The sequence below is a fragment of the Monodon monoceros genome, unplaced genomic scaffold, assembly GCF_005190385.1.
Source record: "Monodon monoceros isolate NGI ecotype Baffin Bay Population unplaced genomic scaffold, NGI_Narwhal_1 Super_Scaffold_7, whole genome shotgun sequence".
Taxonomy (NCBI): Eukaryota; Metazoa; Chordata; class Mammalia; order Artiodactyla; family Monodontidae; genus Monodon; species Monodon monoceros.
This window is the reverse complement of record NW_021703784.1, coordinates 66,094,878-66,115,011: the sequence shown is the minus strand read 5'-3', so window position 1 is coordinate 66,115,011 and position 20,134 is coordinate 66,094,878. Positions and strand designations below refer to the sequence as shown.

Below are 20,134 nucleotides of genomic sequence, written 5' to 3'. Positions count from 1 at the left end.
CTGATGTAAAACTGTGGAGGTCAGGAATTGCAGCTAAGAGCAGGGCTCTGCTTCCTTCCAGCAAAAGCAGCCTGTGCCAGTTTTATTAAAGAACAGGCATCACTGATTCGCTTTGGCTGTTTGTCCTACTGTGATATAGATTTGTTTGAAGACGCAGCTGAAAGCAAACAAAAGGTTTCATATGACTGAAATCACACCTCTCAACTGATGTTCTAATTTCTGTATCAAATGTTTGTGACTGAGAATCTTTAACTTCTTTTCCACCCCCACTCCTAGTATCACTTTATTTCTTTCAACACTTACTCCATGGAGTTAAGCCTTGAATGAGGTGGTGAAGGACAAAAGAGGTATGGATAACAATGTTAATGTAACACCAATAAAACTGGGCACCCCTGGGGACTGTGTGTAGCAGGGTGACAAAATCTAAAATTTCTACCCAGTCTGACTCCAAGAAGCCTTGAAAAGCACTGCAGGTGTTACTGAATCTTTCTTGAGGAGGTAGCCGAGGGTTAACTACATCACACCGTGTTCTGCAAACTGCGCTGCTAAAAAATCCTCTTTGGATGTCTCTTCTTTTAGAAATCAAATTTACTAAAAATCTTCTTTGGACCTTTCTTTTTCTCCAGTCCAAAGGGCAGCTGCTCATATATGTCTCTTCTCATGCCTTAAAATTCTAATACTGTCCCAGCTTCCTGGCCTTACTCCTCCCCTCACTTCTTTTTCCTGGTCTACTTTCTCTAGCAGTGTTTTTCTTCTTTCAATTGCACTCCCACCCAATGAAACCAAAGCATCTTCTTAGAATATGGGAGGACAAGGGGATTACAAATCCTTCAAATTTAATTTTTTGTCCTAATACTAAGAGTAATAATGGGTCATGCTTCAAGCCACACACTGCGTGTGTATTATTTCATAACCAACATACGAAGTTCATATTCTCGTTATCACCATTTTGCAAATGAAAAATCTAAGGCTCAGTGAGGTTAGGTGACCTACTCAAGGTCAAAGACTTAGGAAGCTTACCTACTTGCCCTGTACTGTTTTCATGGTTCTTAAGTAACAATGCAAGGCAGTAGATAAGTGCAATGCAATGCAAGAGCAAATAAGTGGTCTTGATTGTGCCCTTGGCTCCTATATACTTTCTCTGATCTCTGCCTTTCCAAGTCCTTCTGCTAGGCCTAGTGATATCCCTGGTCCCACCTCAGTAGCTGAACCAATCTCTAGACCCAGCATTTCTCACCCAACTGGCTTAGCTCTGAATCCTGGGGTTCCATTGCTCTCCTCTCTTTTTTGTGCTGAGCCTTTGTTCTCTTTAGTGCCCCATCCCCAATATCCTGCCCTGAATTCTGGCTCTCTGCCTGGGTTTCTATCACTTGGTCTACTTCTTGCCAATCCACTGCTGCCCTGAAATGTCAATCAATTTACCTTCTACCTTCATTTCCTTCTTTAGTATAACTTGCCCTACCCACAGCCCCTGTATGGAGTCATAGGCTCTATGGTTCTTTACATGGGGATAACTGCTGATTGGATTAGAAGTAGATACCTGATGCAGGGGGCACCTATGCACAGACTGTCCAATGATCAGTCTGTCTTCCCAGTATTTCAACTAAGAGCCACCAACACTGCTCAGCTGGCTATGGGAAGCCAAGGAAGAAAGTCACAGAGCCACCATTTGGGGCCATGTGCAACGTAAGTAAGAAGAGACAACAGATCTATTGAGAAAGGATGCTGGAAGAGAGTCACACAGAAGAGCATAGAAAAGACCATGTGACTCTGGGGTGGTGGGGTCGGGTGGGGAGGGGAGAGTGTAAGTGGCTGTCTCAGCCCGATGCCTTCTGGTTACAGTCCTCGTGAGGCTCTTTTGCGCTCGGTATTAACTTGTGTTCTTCTGAGTTCTGTTCTCTCCCTACAATAAAGCTTCCTTTGTTCTTAAGTTAGTTTGAGCAGGTTTCTGTTACTTACAATTAAGAGGCTTCCCCAGACTCACAGATACAGAGAACAAACTAGTGGTTACCAGTGGGGAGAGGGGGAGGGGGAGAGGCAATATAGGGGTGGCGGAGTGGGAGGTACAAACTACTGGGTGAAAGATAGGCTCAAGGATGTACTGTGCAACATGGGGAACAGAGCCAATATTTTGTAATAGCTGTAAATGGAAGGCAACCTTTAAAATTGCATTAAAAATTTTTTTAAAAAGAGGCTTCACTAGACTACCTCCTTTCTTGGGTTGCAAGCCTTGTCTGCATTTCTACCCCCAGCAAGTGTCCCGCTGTATGTGGGAAGATCTCCTGTTTTGGGCTGCCTCTAGGCCTTGTTCTGGAGGTGGCGTTGAACTAGCTCCTGTGGGCATCCGGATAAAGCTGTTCCAAGGAAGGGGAAGAACACGTGCACAGGAATAGATTTGGAATGGGCATGGAGTTTCGTTGTGGCTCCATTTTTACATGAGGATGTGGTTACTGCCTTCAAATTGTTTAGGGTCAACTTTGGGACAGAGGGCTAGGGCCATCAGGAAATGACACTGCTAAGCAGGGGTGGGAGGGGCAGGCTGAGGCAGAGCCTGGGCGATGGCAAAGGAGGGGTGTCCTCATCCTGTGGCGTTCTCAGGCTGGGGACTGACATGATGAACTTGAACCTTTAGAATCATTAACTTTTCTAGCTCCTTCAGGGGCTCTTCGGTCTTAGGACAGACCCCTCACTTTACTGATGAGGAAATGGAGACCAAGAAGGAAAACATGGTAATGATAGGTAACACTTAGTGAGCGCTTTCTACAGGGCAGGCTTTGCTCCAAGCACTTTTCATGCAACAGCTCCATTAGTCCTCGCGGTAACTCTGTGAGGTTGGCATATTACCATCCTCATCTCATAGAAGAGGAAACCAAGGCACAGAGGGGTTGAGCAATTTGTCCAAAGTCACAAAATAAGTAAGAGCTGGAATTAGCATTTGCACCCAGGAGTCTTGATTCAGAGCCAATGCTTTTAGCTGTTATATGGTACTACTTCTCACAAGCACTGAAGATCATTGGAACTTTATTATTATGAATAAAAGCTGATTTTGTGTGTGTGTGTGTGTGTGTGTGTGTGTGTGTGTGTGTGTGAGAGAGAGACAGAGAGAGTCAGAGAGAGAGAGAGAGAGAGAGAGACTTTCTCAATCAGATGAGGCAGCATGTCACGATTCATGGAGATCAGAAATCAGCCAATGATTTTAATTTCATTTAGAGGAAAGGGATCACAAGTTTAGAAAATCAAAAATCAGGAAAAATAAAAGTTTAGTAGACATCTGTTATCTCTAATGATTTAACGGAGATGAGAAAAGAAAATTCTCAAACTCTTTCTACCAGTTTCCAGAGGCTTATAAACTGTTTCAGCTTTAAAGAACATCTGCTTGTTTATTGATTCTTGTGCCATAGGTGCGATAATCCTGGCAGCAGGTTTAAGGAATCCGACAAAGTGAGGCCTCCTGAAGGTGAAATAATCAATGTCTATGTTAGGGTCCACCACTGTCTGACCTCTTATGGTCAGGGAAGACTTGAATCTAGAAAAGTATAAAAGTTGGAGTGTTCTTTTCCCTGTATTTCTAAAAATATAAAAGTTGGAGTGTTTTTTCTAACATTTTTTTCATAAGTACCCATTCACAGTTTATGATTTATGCAAGAGACTGTTGCCGGAGCTGCTCCAGGTCTTTGCTCACAACCCTCTAACCCTCACCTTTAGCAGGAATGTCCTTGCTCAAATCCTGCCAATCCCCCACCTTTAGCAGGAGTGAACATAAATCTTTAAGTTAAAGGGCCCAGAGATAAGAAAGGAAGCTACAAACAAACAAAACAACCCACATGGAAACAGCCGGGACCAAGATAGCAATGAATCTGACCTCCAACAGACCCTGAGTCTCATTACAAGTTAATTTTACTATATTGGCATATTAAATAACACACCTACCAGGGGTTGTAACTGAACATTAAGGACCAAAAAAGGATAAAAAGGGGATGACACCCCTCTCCCTCGAAAAAGCCTTGCCCCTTCCCCGGTAGACTAATGCATATACCTCCCCAACATTAGCCTCACTCCTCCTCCCTTTGTCTTTACCCTTTAAAATTAAATCCCTCTGGCCAGGTGGGCGAGAAGTTGATCTGTGAACCTTAGTTCCCACTTCTCCGTTCTTTGGCCCCTGAATTAAGCTTGTGCTGTGTCGAACTCAGCATAGGTTTTGTTATTCACTGATTTGAACCAGAGCAACCAGAATGGAAAAAGAGCCCTCCCCGCCAAGGCAGAGAGCCTCAGCCAAGCTAGGGCCCAAGCAGGGTCCATACGACTTAATTTGGCAACAAGACATTTATAGCTTGTGTGTCAATTCACCAATTCAGACATTGGTTGAGCAGCTACTGTGTGTGAGACAGTGTATGAAGTGCTGGAGATGCTAAGTGGACATCAGGAAACATGAAAGACTGAGCTGATGCAAAAGGGTCTCCCTCCTGCTACAAACATGTAGAAATGCTAGACAAAAGAGAGCAGGACAAAGTTTCAAAAATGCTTAAGGGAGTTTAGAAAAATTCCCTGGATGCCAGAAAGGAGGAGGAAAGTCTAACCCAAAACTGTGAGTAGGAGCTGATGCATGGGGCCAGGCCTGGCATATGGCCCCTGGAGCTAGAGACGGAGGTTTTAAAGCCATGCAGGGAGAGAAGGGGAGGTCTCAAGTTGGTGTTAGGTGAGATGTGGGAAGACACCCCTGCATCAAGCTGGACATTTTGAAGGGCTGAATGGGGATAAGAAAACCCTCCATCAGTCACTTGGGGAGGTGGCAAGGAAACTTGTCCTTTGTCCAGGCCCTTGAATGAAAATTCACCTTCAAGAAATAGAAGCCCCAGACTCTCCCCTGTGTAAGTGCAGAGTCCATATTTACATTGGCCTGGCAGTGGGGAGCTCTAAGCTGAGAAATGCCATCAAAACTTGGGTGGAAAGACAAAAATACAACCTCCCCCTGAGGGGACAACACAACTTGGGCACAGAGGACTCCCACAGGAAACAAAGAAAAAGACCCACTGAAGATGAGCAAACAATCCAAAATCAAAAGAGGAAACTAGTGATGGGGAGAGAGGGCAAGTTCATCAAATGAACATTAGTCCCTAAGACCCTGAGATAATAGAATAATCTGAATGACACAAGTAGATGTGTTTAAAATTGAAAACATTAAAAGTAACCATAATGAAGCAATAGAATAAGAACAGAGTGGTGAGGAAAATCAACAAGTGCTCGCCTTCCAGGGACATAGAACATGCCTGGGAGATGGAAAAGGAAAGAAGCAGGAGAAAGTGGGCATAGAGGGAACCTACCTCAACATAAAAAAGGCCATATATGACAAACTCACAGCAAACATTACTCTCAATGGTGAAAAACTGAAAGCAATTCCTCTAAGATCAGGAACAAGACATGGGTGCCCACTCTTGCCACTATTATTCAACATAGTTTTGGAAGTCCTAGCCATGGCAGTTGGAGAAGAAAAATAAATAAAAGGAATCCAAATTGGAAAAGAAGAAGTAAAACTGTCACTGTTTGCAGATGACATGATACTATACATAGAAAATCCTAAAGATGCCACCGAAAACTACTAGAGCTAATCAATGAATTTAGTAAAGTCACAGGATACAAAATTAACATACAGAAATCTCTTGTATTCCTATACACTAACAACCAAAGATCAGAAAGAGAAATTAAGGAAACAATTTCATTCACCATTGCAACAAAAAGAATAAAATACCTAGGAATAAACCTACCTAAGGAGGCAAAAGACCTGTGTGCAGAAAACTGTAAGACACTGATGAAAGAAATCAAAGACAACACAAACAGATGGAGAGATATACCATGTTCTTGGATTGGAAGAATCAACATTGTCAAAATGATTATACTACCCCAAAGCAATCTACAGATTCAGTGCAATCCCTATCAAATTACCAATGGTATTTTTCACAGATCTAGAACAAAAAATTTTACAATTTGTATGGAAACACAAAAGACTGCAAATAGCCAAAGCAACCTTGAGAGAGAAAAACGGAGCTTCTGACTTCAGATTATACTACAAAGCTACAGTAACCAAGCCAATATGGCACTGGCACAAAAACAGAAATATACATCAATGGAACAGGATAGAAAGCCCAGAGATAAACCCACACACCTATGGTCACCTAATCTATGACAAAGGAGGCAAGGATATACAATGGAGAAAAGACAGCCTCTTCAATAAGTGGTGCTGGGAAAACTGGACAGCTACATGTAAAAGAAGGAAATTAGAACACTCCCTAACACCATACACAAAAATAAACTAAAAATGGATTAAAGACCTAAATGTAAGGTCAGACACTATAAAACTCTTAGAGGAAAACATAGGCAGAACACTCTTTGACATGAAATGCAGCAAGATCTTTTTTGACCTACCTCCTAGAGTAATGAAACTAAAAACAAAAATAAACAAATGGGACCCAATTAAACTTAAAAGCTTTTGCACAGCAAAGGAAACCACGAACAAGACAAAAAGACAACCCTCAGAATGGGAGAAAATATTTGCAAATGGAACAGTGGACAAAGAATTAATCTCCAAAATTTACAAGCAGCTCAATATCAAAAAAACAAACAACTGAATCGAAAAATGGGAGGAAGACCTAAATAGACATTTCTCCAAAGAAGACATACAGATGGTCAAGAGGCACATGAAAAGATGCTCAACATCACTAATCATTAGAGAAATGCAAATCAAAACTACAACGATGTATCACCTCACACCAGTCAGAACGGCCATCATCAAAAAATCTACAAACAATAAATGCTGGACAGGGTGTGGAGAAAAGGGAACCTTCTTGCACTGTTGGTGGGAATGTAAATTGATACAACCACTATGGAGAACAGTATGGAGGTTCCTTAAAAAACTAAAAATAGAACTACCATATGACCCAGCAATCCTACTACTGGGCACATACCCAGAGAAAACCATAATTCAAAAAGACACATGCACCCCAATGTTCACTGCAGCACTATTTACAAGAGCCAGGACATGGAAGCAACCTAAATGTCCACTGACAGATGAATGGATAAAGAAGATGTGGTACACATATATAATGGAATATTACTCAGCCATAAAAGGAACGAAATTGGGTCATTTGTAGAGATGTGGATGGACCTAGAGACTGTCATACAGAGTGAAGTAAGTCAGAAAGAGAAAAACAAATATCAGATATTAATACATATTTGTGGAACCTAAAAAAAATGGTATAGATGATCTTATTTGCAAAGCAGAAATAGAGACACAGACGTAGAGAACAAAACAAACGTGTGGATACCAAGGGGGAAAAGGGGCGGGGTGGGATGAATTGGGAGATTGGGATTGACATATATACGCTATTGATACTATGTATAAAATAGATAACTAATGAGAACCTGTAAAGCACAGGGAACTCTACTCACTGCTCTGCTGTGACCTAAATGGGAAGTAATAAAAAAAGAGGGGATGCCTATATACATACAGCTGATTCACTTTGCTGTACGGCAGAAACTAACACAACATTGTAAAGTAACTATGCTCCAATAATTTTTAAAAAAAAGAAAAAGAAAAAGGAAGAAAGAAAGAAAAGAAAGAAAGAAAGAAGGAAGCAGGGACCATTCAGTCTAGGAGAGGGACCGCACAGGGAGCTGTGGTCACCCCAGGAAAGGGTACCACACCCAGCCTGCCCAGAGGAAGGGACAGGGAAACTAATATGTGTCTAACATGTGTCCTCAGGGAATAGGGGGGATGTTAAAGGCTGGGGGGACCCAGAGAATGGCACTTTCAGGGGCTGCCACAGTCTAATGTTTGCATTTCCTCAGCTGCTGCAGAGATTCCCTTAAAGAAACTAAGTACATTATACGGAAATAGTTATTTATGTATCCACCTCTCCAGCCCAATCTGTGAATTCCTCCAGCGCAGAGACAGTGTGTCCTTCATTCACACAGAGCCACACTCCCCCTCACTGATTCCCCTCTTGCCACACCAGTCTTCTGTCAGTTCTTCAAGCATGATAAGCTCTTTTCTACTTCTGGGTCTCTGCACATGCTGTTGTCACCATCTAGAATGATCTTTCCCTTGTGCTTTTCTTTTGGGTCTCAGCTTAATGGTCTCATCAAGACCTTCCCTGACTACCTTACTAACAAGGTCCCACCCTACTGCTGTTTTCTAGCCGCCTCTTGTTGGTTTCTTTCTCTTACCATAATTTATAATTATTTAACCCTTTTTTCTTCTTGTCTCCCCCATTAGAATGCAGACTCCATGAAGGCAGGGAATGATCTGTTCACTGTTGGATCTCTAACGCCTGGCATTTATTTAGTAGATGTTTAGTAAAGTTATCAAGTACATTACTCATGCAAGTAACAATCATGAAGCAATTAAAACTATACCCAGCTCAGAGGATACAGAGATGGAAAACATGGATTTGAACTTTGCAATTTGGTGAGGGAGAGACATCAAACAAGGACTTGCATCATTACGTGATGATGGTAATGATGGGGGAGGTACAGGGTGTTGTGGGAGCACATGGCAAGGGCATGGATTTTGTACAGAATTCAGGAAAGCTTCCAGGAAGAAGCAACATCTAAGCTGAGTCCTGAAGGATAGATGGAGTTCACCAGTTCACCAGTTGATGGGGCGCTGGAAGATGTTCCAGGCTGACAGAAGGCCCAGATGCAAGAGGGACATGGCTCTGGAGAGTCTGAAAGAGGTTCTGCATGGGTATAGCTTAGAGCTGCAGCAAGAAATAAGATGGGGGAGGTAAACAAGGTAAACAAGGCCAGATCATAGAGGGTTTTCAAGCTAGGATAAGGAGTTTGGACTTTATCTTGCTGTCAGTCAGGAGCCATTAATTGGGAGAGTGGCATAATCCAATTGGTATTTTATAAAATGGCCGTGCGGCAGTGTGGAAAACAGGAAGAGGACTGGAGGCAGGGAGATCAGATGGCTAGTGCAATAACTTAGGCAGGAGATGAGGATGGTTTAAATAGAGGTGCGGTAATGAGGAAGTGACCTGGAGGAATTTAGAAGAGAAGGCAGAAGATGGGACAGGAGGCACAATCGAGGATGATGCCTAGCTTTCTAGCGTGAATAACATGGTGAAGGGGGCACCATCTTTGGGCCACATCCAGCAGAGAACCAGACACCTAGTATACATGCCATAGATGTCTACTTAACAAAGTAGAAATGGTCTTAGTGAAACATTTTCATAAGAGGAGTATACACCAGCTCACTTTCGGGTCCTGGGTCTACGTAGGATCTGCCATTCCCTACTGCGTCTACCTGCCTTGGGTTACTCATTTGTGACCTGCCAGGCCAGCCTTAGTTCAGTATTTCTAATCCACAGTCCCCACCAGGACCCATTTGCCTCTGTCCCCTGCTAAGAAGTGTGCCTTGTGCCCTTCCCCCACCCTCTCTGGCCACCAGTGTCATTATTGCCAATAATGCTGCTGTCATTTTTCATTAATTTTCTTGGTGTTGTGAAGTTATAGTAACATTAAAATTTATACTCAATAATATTATTACAGTTTTCCACCACTGATGCGATTATTATTTTTGTTCATTTGTGTTTGAAAGCCATTAGCATAAGATTTACCTCCACCAATATCTGCTGTGATTTTTAATGCCCTTGAACCTTGCAGCCAGCGATAAGTCTGTAACAACAGAAGGCTGCGAAGCATATAAATGTCTTTCTTGGGAAAACAGGGCTTTTATTTTCCTCCTGGTTGGACTCGGGTTCTTTGATAGAGCAGCTGGTAGGATGTAATGTATTAAAGGCTGAGAACACCATGTTAGTTTGCAGATGTGTTCAAGCAGGTTCCTGGTTATTCAGAGGACACTTTTATATTCTAGGAGGATTCATATTCTTGTTCCTTTTTTATGCTGCTTCTTACCTGACTTCCAGAAAAATATAATGAATTGTGTGCTTGCAGGGAACAATATTTAGAACCATGAATTATTTGGAAGAGAAGGGACCCTGAAACCACTCTATCCTCCTGACTTTCTGAGGACCTGGGGAGCTGGATGCGTGGCTTAGCAGAGCTCTGGAAACAGGCTTATTTCAGAGGCTGGAGAGGGGAGTTTCTCTGTGGGGCGGGGAAGGAGGATGAGCAGGACCGGCCTCATGAGTGTGTGACCTGTTCAGACTCTCTGGGCCCCGTGCTGTGAAATTCAGTGTCACCATCTTGAAATTCTTAAGTTTTGAACAAGGGACCCCACATTTTCACCAGGCTCTGCAAATTATGTATCTGGTACTACATACAGGTTTTGGAGTCAGACAGGCTTGGGTTCAAGTTCTGGAATTCTCTAACTATTGACTGTGCCTCAGTTTCCTTATCAGGAAAAACGGGAAATTTAATATTGTCTTCTCCAAGTAGAGGTGAGAGCTAAAAGTACATGTTCAGCATCTAGAGGGCCTGACAGGTGGTGACAAACCCTAGGACATGCTCAGTGGGATTTTTTTTTTTGCGGTACGCGGGCCTCTCACTGTTGTGGCCTCTCCCGTTGCGGAGCACAGGCTCCAGACGCACAGGCCCAGTGGCCACGGCTCACGGGCCCAGCTGCTCCGCGGCATGTGGGATCCTCCCGGACCGGGGCACGAACCCATGTCCCCTGCATCAGCAGGTGGACTCTCAACCACTGCGCCACCAGGGAAGCCCTCAGTGGGATTTTTAACTCCCATGTGCAATACCCGTAATTAAACATTGTTATGACTTAATGTCAAGAACACTAACCAGCTGGGAGAGCCAGACATCATCAGTGTGTACAGAAGCTAATCCAAGGTGTGCTGATCAGGAACACACTGAGCAAAGAACATTTTCCTCAGGGGGGCATAAGGTGGGGGGGTTCCATCCATCAGTTTTCAGCCTTTTTACTGCTATGACACATGACAGATAATGCTTGCCGGTACAATGTGGTCTCAGTTTCTCACAATTCATACATGCTTCCCTTCTCTCCAGAAACCTCTCAAGATAGCCAATGAGTGACACAGGCATTATTATGAAGACGCCCTTGGCCTTGATCTAATTAATTTGCAAACTTTAGTATTTCAACTATTATTTGTAACAGATGGTTTTCAACATACAATACAACAGAACAGTTACAGCCAGCGTATCACAATTGCATGTTTGAGAACCAGGAACCCAAACAAGCGATACTGCCTCCATGACAGGCTGGAGAGACCAGGACCAATACGAAGCCCTTCATGACTTTGCAGATCAACATGGTTGTGCTGTAGCCCGAATGAGTGAGGCCAGTTACGAGGCACGGCAGCCAGAGTCAGGGAAACACGAAGTTGTTGGTAAGATAAACTTGTGATGAATGACGTGCTGTCTCAAAACACTGGGTTCAACATTTTTTCTGAGAATGGAGAAAGGTTTTAAATCAAACTAATGAGAAACATAAGCTAATTCCTGGGCGTTTTTGGACTCTGGTCCAAAAGAATTCCTCAGGGGATTATAGTAGGAATCAGGTGACCTTTGCTGCATTCACTTTAGGGTTTGTGGGAGCTTGGAGACCAGATGGTAGACGTCAGGAGGAAGGGCTAGGGGCCTCAGCTCTGCTCGCCCTGCTGCAATACACATCGTGAGACACCGGGCCCAGTGTCTTCAGGGCCCCTGCACTGTCTCAGGAGATGTGGGCAGGAGCCTGAGCAGTCAGCAGCCCCTCAGTGACCTGTGCTGGAAATGACCACACTCCAAGCACGGTTTGCTCTTTCCTTACTTCCTCCTGCGCACTTGTGAGCAGTGAGATGTGGGTGCCTACCCAGCTCTCTCAGGCCCAAAGGGCTTTTGTGGGTAGTGATGGCCAAAGCTGGGCCATCTCCTCCCCACAGTGCAGCCTGTGAATGACCTTCGAAAAACCATAGCTCTTCTTTCAAGATCCCTCATCAGCCTCCTTCTAGTGCTTTTGATGAGGGATGATGGTACTTCCCAACAGACAGAAAAGAATGACGGACGATTGCTCCCTTATCTCTCATTGGTATGAATGGGGTCCTAGATAACAGTCCGGCTCCTGGGCCCACATGACACAGTACATGGTACATAAAAGATGCTTCAGTCTATAATGATTATGATCCACCACTGACTAATTTATCAAACCCCTCACGACATAGATGCAAAAAGCATGTGTCGATAAATAAATGTTTCTCTTTGGAAATGGTGATTTTAGCTTAGCGTGAATGTCACTCCCCCAGCCCTCTCATGGATCAGAGTAAGAAAACCGTAATCCACCGCACTGACCCTTGGGAGAACAGAGACATGGTATCCCAACAATGGAGCCACAGTAGCAGCTTTTAGCACAAGCTGAAGAAACCACAAATGCAGTTAGGGAAAATCTGAGACGACAAGATGGACATTTGTGCCTCTGTCCTCTACTGAACATAAACCCCCTCAAACTCAGCAAATAGATTTCACTTCCTATGGTACCAATTTTCCACCACATTGTACTGTAAAGTTCGAGCCCCTGGGAAAGAAAGCTAAAGGATGCTTGACTGCATTTCTGGGTTCTGGTCCTTCTGTGATTGTTTTTCTTACCTGTTGTCGAATTTCCTCCTCCATTTTCACTGGTGAGCCCAATTCTGCAACTTGTTTGACGCCTTCGCTCGCATATCCTCCATACTCCCATAGCACGTAATTCTTGGAGTGGGATCCACCAATGATTGCAGACCAGTGATTTGCCCGACCTGGGAAAGTCAATCAGGATGCAGGTCAGTGTGTATGTGGCTAGAACACAAGTCCCTTAAAGGATGGGGAGGAGGTGTAATTGAACAATGATTCAAGCAGCGTTGGCTAAGCACCTGCCCTGTGTTTGGTCCTGCGCTGTTCTGGGATGAATAAGACAGTCCCTGTAAGCAAGTATGTCTTGGGGATATATGACAGGGCAATGGGTAGATGTCTAAACAAGACACAGAGGTGGCCCAGAATGATGACTCCTGTCTGGGAGGATCTTAGAGAAGAAGAAAGTTGAGAGAATTTTTAAATGCTGAGCAGATTTGTAAGACAGAACAGAGAGGAAAGGCTATTTCTGGCAGACTCAGAAACATTAAATAACATTGTGTGTTTGGGGAGCCATAAGTAATTTAGCATTGCTGTGTCACACACTGTCAACGGGAGAGGCAGGAAATGACGCCAGGGAGGTAGAAGGGACCTGCTCAAATGAGTTTGGATGTCATTTGAAAGGGTCTGAAACCACTGAAGGGTTCTGGGCAGGGGAACGAAACAATCACATTTGAATTTTAGATAAATCATCCAGGCAGCAGCATGAAGAATGCATTAGAGGGAGCAAAATTGGAGTGTGGAGCTGGGGAGGTCAGCACGGAGCAAAAGGTAAAGGGAGTGAGTGGGGAATTAGGCTTGACAGCTCCTGGGAAAAAGCACTGCTGTTTTTAGCTGGCTTTTTTTTTTAAATCTTTATTGGAGTATAATTGCTTTTTAGCTGGCTTTTACGTACCTTCCAGGGTGAGGGGCAGGCAGGCTAGCCATGTGAAAGCGTGGGAAAGGTGGTTTGGATACAAGGACATGACCAGTCTACTGCGGTTTGGTGAGGATCATGCGGGATGATGACTGCAGTGGGATGTAGCAGGGAATTAATGGATGACACAAAGGGAGAACAGAATAAGATCTGAACAGGACCAAGACAGAACTTAGCCTGAAGATTTTTCCATCTCAAGAGGGAGGAAGGAGAGGAGAGAGTCAACACCAGCACCTCCCTGGATTTGTTTTTGCATGTGATGAATACAGATGCATATATACTGATTACTAAGTTACATACAATCCATCATAGGGTTGGCTCAGTTGTCCGCAATCCTATGGTTGGTTTTATAAAGTCTTAAGTTAAGGAACATTTTCAGGCATAGCGAAGAGGAAAACTTGGACTGGGTGGACCCAGCTGACATTTGCAGTTTATCACCCTGTGGCCCAGAGTGGGAAGAACTCTCCACGCTACCCCAACACTTAAGAAAGTGATTCTGAACAGGCCCTGATCTTGTTTACATCTGCCACCTGCTACCCAGGGTGCTCTGACCCAGAGGCACATCAAGAACATGGGCACAAAGCCACCTGCCCAGCCTGCTGAGGGATGACATGATCCAGGCAGATGACATCACCACGTGGGTCCGCCCAACTGCTGGATCATTATTTCCCACGTATCAGGGAAATGCAAGCTCCATGTCATGTCCCTAGAGAAGACAGATGGAGATGTTGCCAGCTATTTCTCTAACTCACTTCCTGAGAAGGGAGAATGTCCTGGCTATCATCTAGGCCAAGAGCACTGCTTGGCAGGGGCAAGGGTAAGAACCAGTCATGACCTTTGGTTCATGAATGTGAACACAGGGAGACCAGTTTCAGCATCTCTTATTCCCCCGGCTCTGTTCCACCAAAACGTCCCCTCGTTCCAGACCCAACCTACCTGCAATTTCATACTTCAGTGGCTCAGCACATGCTGCTCCCTCTGTGCTTTCCTCCTCTTGTCATGGCTGACTCACTCCTCCTTCATAATCTACCCAGAAGCCTCCCAAGACCACCATAGAATGACTTAGGCCCTTGTCTTCTGATCACATTTTTTAAAAAATTGAAGTATAGCTGATTTACAATATTATATTAATTTCAGGTATACAACATAGTGATTCAATATTTTTATGAAGTTAAAGTTATTACAAAATAATGGCTGTATTTCTCTGTGCAGTACAATATATCCTTGTTGCTTATCTAGTTTATACTTAGTAGTCTGTATATCTTAATCCCATACCCCTAGCTTGCCCCTCCCCTTCCCCTTTCCCCACTGGTAACTACTAGTTTGTCCTATCAGCATAGATCACATTTACGATCCCTGCCGCACGTCTGTTTTCCCACTAGACTGTAAGCTCCCTGAGGAAGCCTGTCTTCAGACTGTATCCCCAGTGCCCAGCACTGAGCTTGCTGCATTGTGAATGCTTAGTACATGTTTCCTGAAGCATTCATCCAGTCAAATGCAAAGGTGGCAGTATATGTGCTCAAAGTGTTTGGGAACAGGCTGGCACAGATTCCATTCAATGTGATTAAATTCAAATCTCAGTTCAGCAGAGTTCCTAACTCCTACTGGGCTAAAGCACTCAGCTATTCTGCATGCTGTTAAAAATAAACACCAAACAGCAACAAAAAGGAAAGGCATGGGTCTCAGAGCCAGCAGACAGGGATTCAAATCCCGGCATTTCCACTTACTAGCTGTGTAAACTTGGTCAAATTCCAATTATTTTATTTCCCTGAGTCCCAGCTCCCTCTTTTGTAATTCAGGGGTGATAATGCATACCTTATTGACCTGTTATAAGAATTAAATTCAATTTTTAAAATAATGACATAATATATGTGCAATCACTGACACACAATAGACCCTCAATAATTATAGTTTCCTCCTTTCCCGGTTGTTTGGGAGGCTACAAAAATGAGTAAAACATGAACCTGCCTTTAATTCAATATAGGAGATAAGAGATACATAATATGAACTAAGATAAGAGAATAGGAACAAGCACAATCACAGGGGGATGAGGGGATGGACCCAGATGGCTCCTTCTGGTTTATTCATTCAACTTCCATTTACTATGTGCCAAGCACAGTGGCAGGCCCTGGGCACCAACAGGAATTGGATATGGTACTTGTCCTGGAGAGACTCATGGTCCGGGGGTGGAGAAACAGATGGATAAGCAGATTACCTATAATCGAGCATGTTCAGAGTTCTAGAAACAAGAACACAGAGCAAAGGGGATGGAACAGCTAATTCCAAATTCAAGGATTCAAACATACCACATTTATTCAAACTTCAATACACTGAATGACATCAACCACATAATAGATACCTGCAAGGCATTAGGCTAAGGTGTGGAAGCAGACCACATCCTCCCTGGGGGACAAGGTAGGCACTCATGAAACAACAGTCTGCAATGTTAGAAATAACAATGAATTCAGGTGAGTGGCAGTCACTCATGTGCAGAATGGTATGGGGGGAGGGGGCATGGTGACGGAGAGCCAGAAGACCTGGGCTCCAGGCCTCCATTCGTGACCATGAATCAGTCATTTCAGCTCTGAGAGCCCCAGTTCACCTTTTAAAAATAGAGATAATAATTACTAGTCTGGACTATCTCCCAAAGTTGTGCAAATTAATTGGGCTGGTTTGGGAGAGAACTACAAAAACTTTAAAGAACTGTGCAAAAGAAAGTCTCTGTAGTTTTACAGACAGAAAGCACTATGGGAATCCACAAGAGGAATCTACAAGAAGGCAGAGGAAGAAGGACATGTTCCCTTGGGAAGGAGACTCCCATGGGAAAACTGGCAGGACAGTAGGAGTGGGAATTCTATTAAAAATAGCTAAGAGGATTAAACACCTATTAGGTGTTAGGCATAATGCTTTCCTAGGTGTAACTCTCACTACAACCTCATTGTCATCTTATAGATGAGGAAATCAAGGCCCAGAGATGTTAAGGAACCTACCCAAGCTCACAGAGCTAGCAAGGGGGCAAAACTGGGGTTCAAACCCAGATCCGCGTGACCCCAGAACACACGCTCTTTTCCCACATCCCACTGAGAGGTCAGGGAACGGAGACCGTTTGGCGGACTGGAGAGTTAGAAGACAAAGAGATAAGATGAAAAACAAAGTCAGGGCCAGGTTGCAGAGGGTTCTGAGTGTCCACTGTGGTAAATGGCCTCGGAAGAGAGAGAAACATGATGGAAGTTTCCTTCTGGGAAGAATGACATGACAATAGTTAACATGCATGGCATTGTTACTATGTGCCAGGCACTGTGTCAAAGACTTGATCTATATTATTACATTAAATACTCAAAAAAGAAAATTCCTTTTTTTCAAACCCAATTGTTTAGTATGTGAGCTTGCCTTATAATCTTCTGTTTTACTGTAACACTATATCAATGGGAAAAAATACCTTCTGAGATTCAAACAATTAACTTATAAAAGAATGTCCAGATCAGAAATTTAACAAAGAACTCCCTTCATAGCAAATGCTTATTTAAAAGAACTTTTATGAAATATTCAGACATTAAGAAATACTTATATGTAGCATATGTCTTTAAAATTAATCAGAAAATTCTTTTGATATAGATGCTATCATAATTTCCACCTTTCACATGAGGAAACTAACCTGAGATCACCAAAGCAAATGATTGAAGATGCTGGGATTCAAAGTCAGGTCTGTCTGGTGTTACAGCCCAGCTTTCCTCCACCCCACTGCACCACATCTCTGGCAGGACACGCCAGCTGTAGGAGGGGAGAGGGCTCAAGGCTGAGGAGACCAAACCGGAGATTCATCAGCATCCCCTGGATGAGTTGTGTAGGGCCCGACTTGGGGCAGTGGAGAGGAAATGGGAACGTGGAACCAGAGGTATGAGCCAGTAAGATCAGGGAGGATCGGACAGCCTGTGGGAGTCAGTTTAGTGACGTAGTTAAAACTCTGGGTTTTGGAGCAGGCCAACATATATTCTAGTCTCCAATCTGAAACTTCCTGGATTGAATATGTTAGTCACTCTCAACTCAGTTTCCTCATCTGTAAAGTAGGGATATTGACATGACCAGCCTCGTGGTGTTTTTCTGAGGCTGATGTCCATGAAGTAATGACTAGTTAACACACGAAATGGGCTCAGTAAATACCAGCCAGTCAAATTAAATCTGAATGGGGCAGGGCAAAGCCAGACAAGCTTCTGGAAGGCATAGGACCAAAAGGAATCTGATTCGGTGACTGGGTGCAGTCTGACTTTAGAACTGGGGGGCAGAGATGACAGGAATGTCAGATGCAAGAACCTGAGTCTGGAAGAAAATGGTAGGGAGTCATCTAAACAGGACTCAGTGGTTTAGAGCTGGCAGAATGAGGTGCCAAGCAGACCCCAATTAGTTGGGGCACAGAGTTTAGCCCCGGGCCCTACCATCCTCCAGGAAATAAGGAATGAGAGGAAGAGAAGCCCCAGGTAACAGGAGGCCTGGGGAGAAGGGGACAAAGTAAATGCTCGTGACTTTCTTAAAGGAATACTCAGTGGGACTACCACCGGGGTCCTTGGTAAAACACTTGGGCTTCAGCCTCAGGGTAAAGACAGAGAAACAAACACTATTGCCAGCTCTTTGGCTCTCAGGTAAGGCCACAGCTCTTTGGGTTAGCATGCCTCTCTCTGACTCCAGCAGTGTTTAAGTGGCTCACACATAGCTGGGTCTAGATGGTTACTCCCAGTAGCTTGGATGAGGCATAGATGAGACGAGGCAGGTGGGAAGCTGGGAGGAAGAAATGATTAGATATGTGACTTTGAGACACTGCTAGCCAACAAGGTGTGCATCTGTCTGAAAAGCCACTCCAGGGGGACATCCTGAATATATGTGTACTCGCCTCATTTTTGAAATCTCTTCTTTGTCATCACTGGTGATAGATTACCGGGGTTCATGATGATGCCTAGAAGGCTAGTGCTGATGAAAGAGGAACCATGTCTTGCCTTTGTCTGGTGTAGGAGGAAGCATGGTGCACAGCAGATGGATTCTCTGAGGTGTTCTGCATATGGCAGGTATTCAGTAACAGCCAGATTTCCTGGACTGCTTTGCCAGTGGCTGTATTTCCCTGCCCATCCCAATCCTGCAGAAGCCACCCATTCATTTCCTTGACACCCATGCATAGCGCTTCACTGGAGAATATTCTACAGCCTTGGGGACTAGTTTGCTACAACCTCCTGCTACCCAACCTTAGCCTCAACCATCATATCGCAGCAAATCTTTGTCTGGGGACGTGGTTGGGCCCTTATGGAATTGGTTATAGTAGCTACACCAGAGCTCCTCCAGTCTCTAAGTCCTAGCCTCCTCTCCCCTTCTCTCTTAGTAGATGACTTTGTTACTTAACTTTTCTAAGAAAACAAAGGTCAACACACCCACAGACGTACCTGGGCACCACGTGGCCAGTGATCAACAGAAAAACGCTGTGGACCTGCCAGCCCTGTTTGTAAAAGTTGTCTTGGCTCTCACTTTTCCCTCTTGCCCTGGTTATTCTCACCCTAAGCTCAATTCCAGAATCTGCCTGATTTCTGACACTTTGGATTTGGGCACAGAACTTGGCTCCTCTGGGTTTGCCCCTGGGTGCTGCCCAGGACACAGCTTGTACTCGCCCTCTGGCTTTTCCTGCTCCTGGCTGCTTCAGGAACTCACTCTGACCGAGCTCTTCTGGTTTTTAGGATCCTGTCCCAGTATAGTCTACTGGAAAAAACCTTGCATGGGGAGATCTGTCATTTAGGCCAGAAATTCTTCAACTTTCTATCATTCTGCCTTCTTTACTCAGCTAGCTTTTTTTTCCTTCCTTAAGGTCTCAAGATAAGTGTCACTTTTCCATTCCAGGAAAATACTCAGGCAATTGAATACAGTCTTTTGCATCTCCCTGAGGTCTCCCATAATAATATTCTATTCTATTTTATTAACTAATTAATCAAATGAACAATTACTAGGCAAATACTATGTACTAAGCCAGGGATCAGTAAGCTATGCCCACTCCCTGTTTGTGTTCCAATAAAGTTTTATAGTTTACAGATTATGTATGTATTGTTTATGGCTGCTTTCATGCTACAGCGGTAGAGTCAGGTAGTTACGGCAGAGGCCGTTTGGCCTGCAAACCCTAAAATAGTTATTATCTGGCCCTTTATAAAAAAGAGTTTCTTAAAATGTGTGACTCTGAAAAGAATTAGATTTTGTCCCTGTCCTTGAAATGTTCAGATTTTGTCCCTGTCCTTGAAATGTTCAGTGTGGAGGGTAGGGTGGAGGGCGTGAAGGATAGGTCATAACAGGCAATTACAATAAAATGTGACCAACACAGCTTTGATAAAGGCAAAACCAGAGTGATAAAAAAGCATAAATAAGGGGACATTTTACCCAGACTATACCAGAGAAGGCTTCCTGGAGGAGATGGCAGTTGAGCTGCATTCTGAAGGATAAGTAGGAATTAGAAAGGCAATTAGGGGGTATTTAGGCAGTTAGGAAGGGTATTTTTTGCAGAGGGATCTGTATGTGCAAAAGCAGAGCATAAGAAAAGCCAGAGGTACATGGAAAACCAAAAGTAGGTCAAGGCGTGTGTGTGTGTGTGTGTGTGTGTGTGTGTGTGTGTGTGTGTGTGTG

General features: G+C 43.9%; 1 protein-coding gene across 1 annotated transcript in view; it reads right to left on the bottom strand.

Annotated features, from left to right (window-relative positions):
• The window catches only part of SPON1 (spondin 1), a 275,827-nt gene that overhangs the window by 103,901 nt on the left and 151,792 nt on the right, over window positions 1-20,134 (bottom strand). Inside the window, exon 6 of the mRNA XM_029208778.1 lies at window positions 12,553-12,701. Coding sequence (XP_029064611.1) covers window positions 12,553-12,701 — 149 coding nt within the window. The remainder of the gene's footprint in view (window positions 1-12,552; window positions 12,702-20,134) is intronic.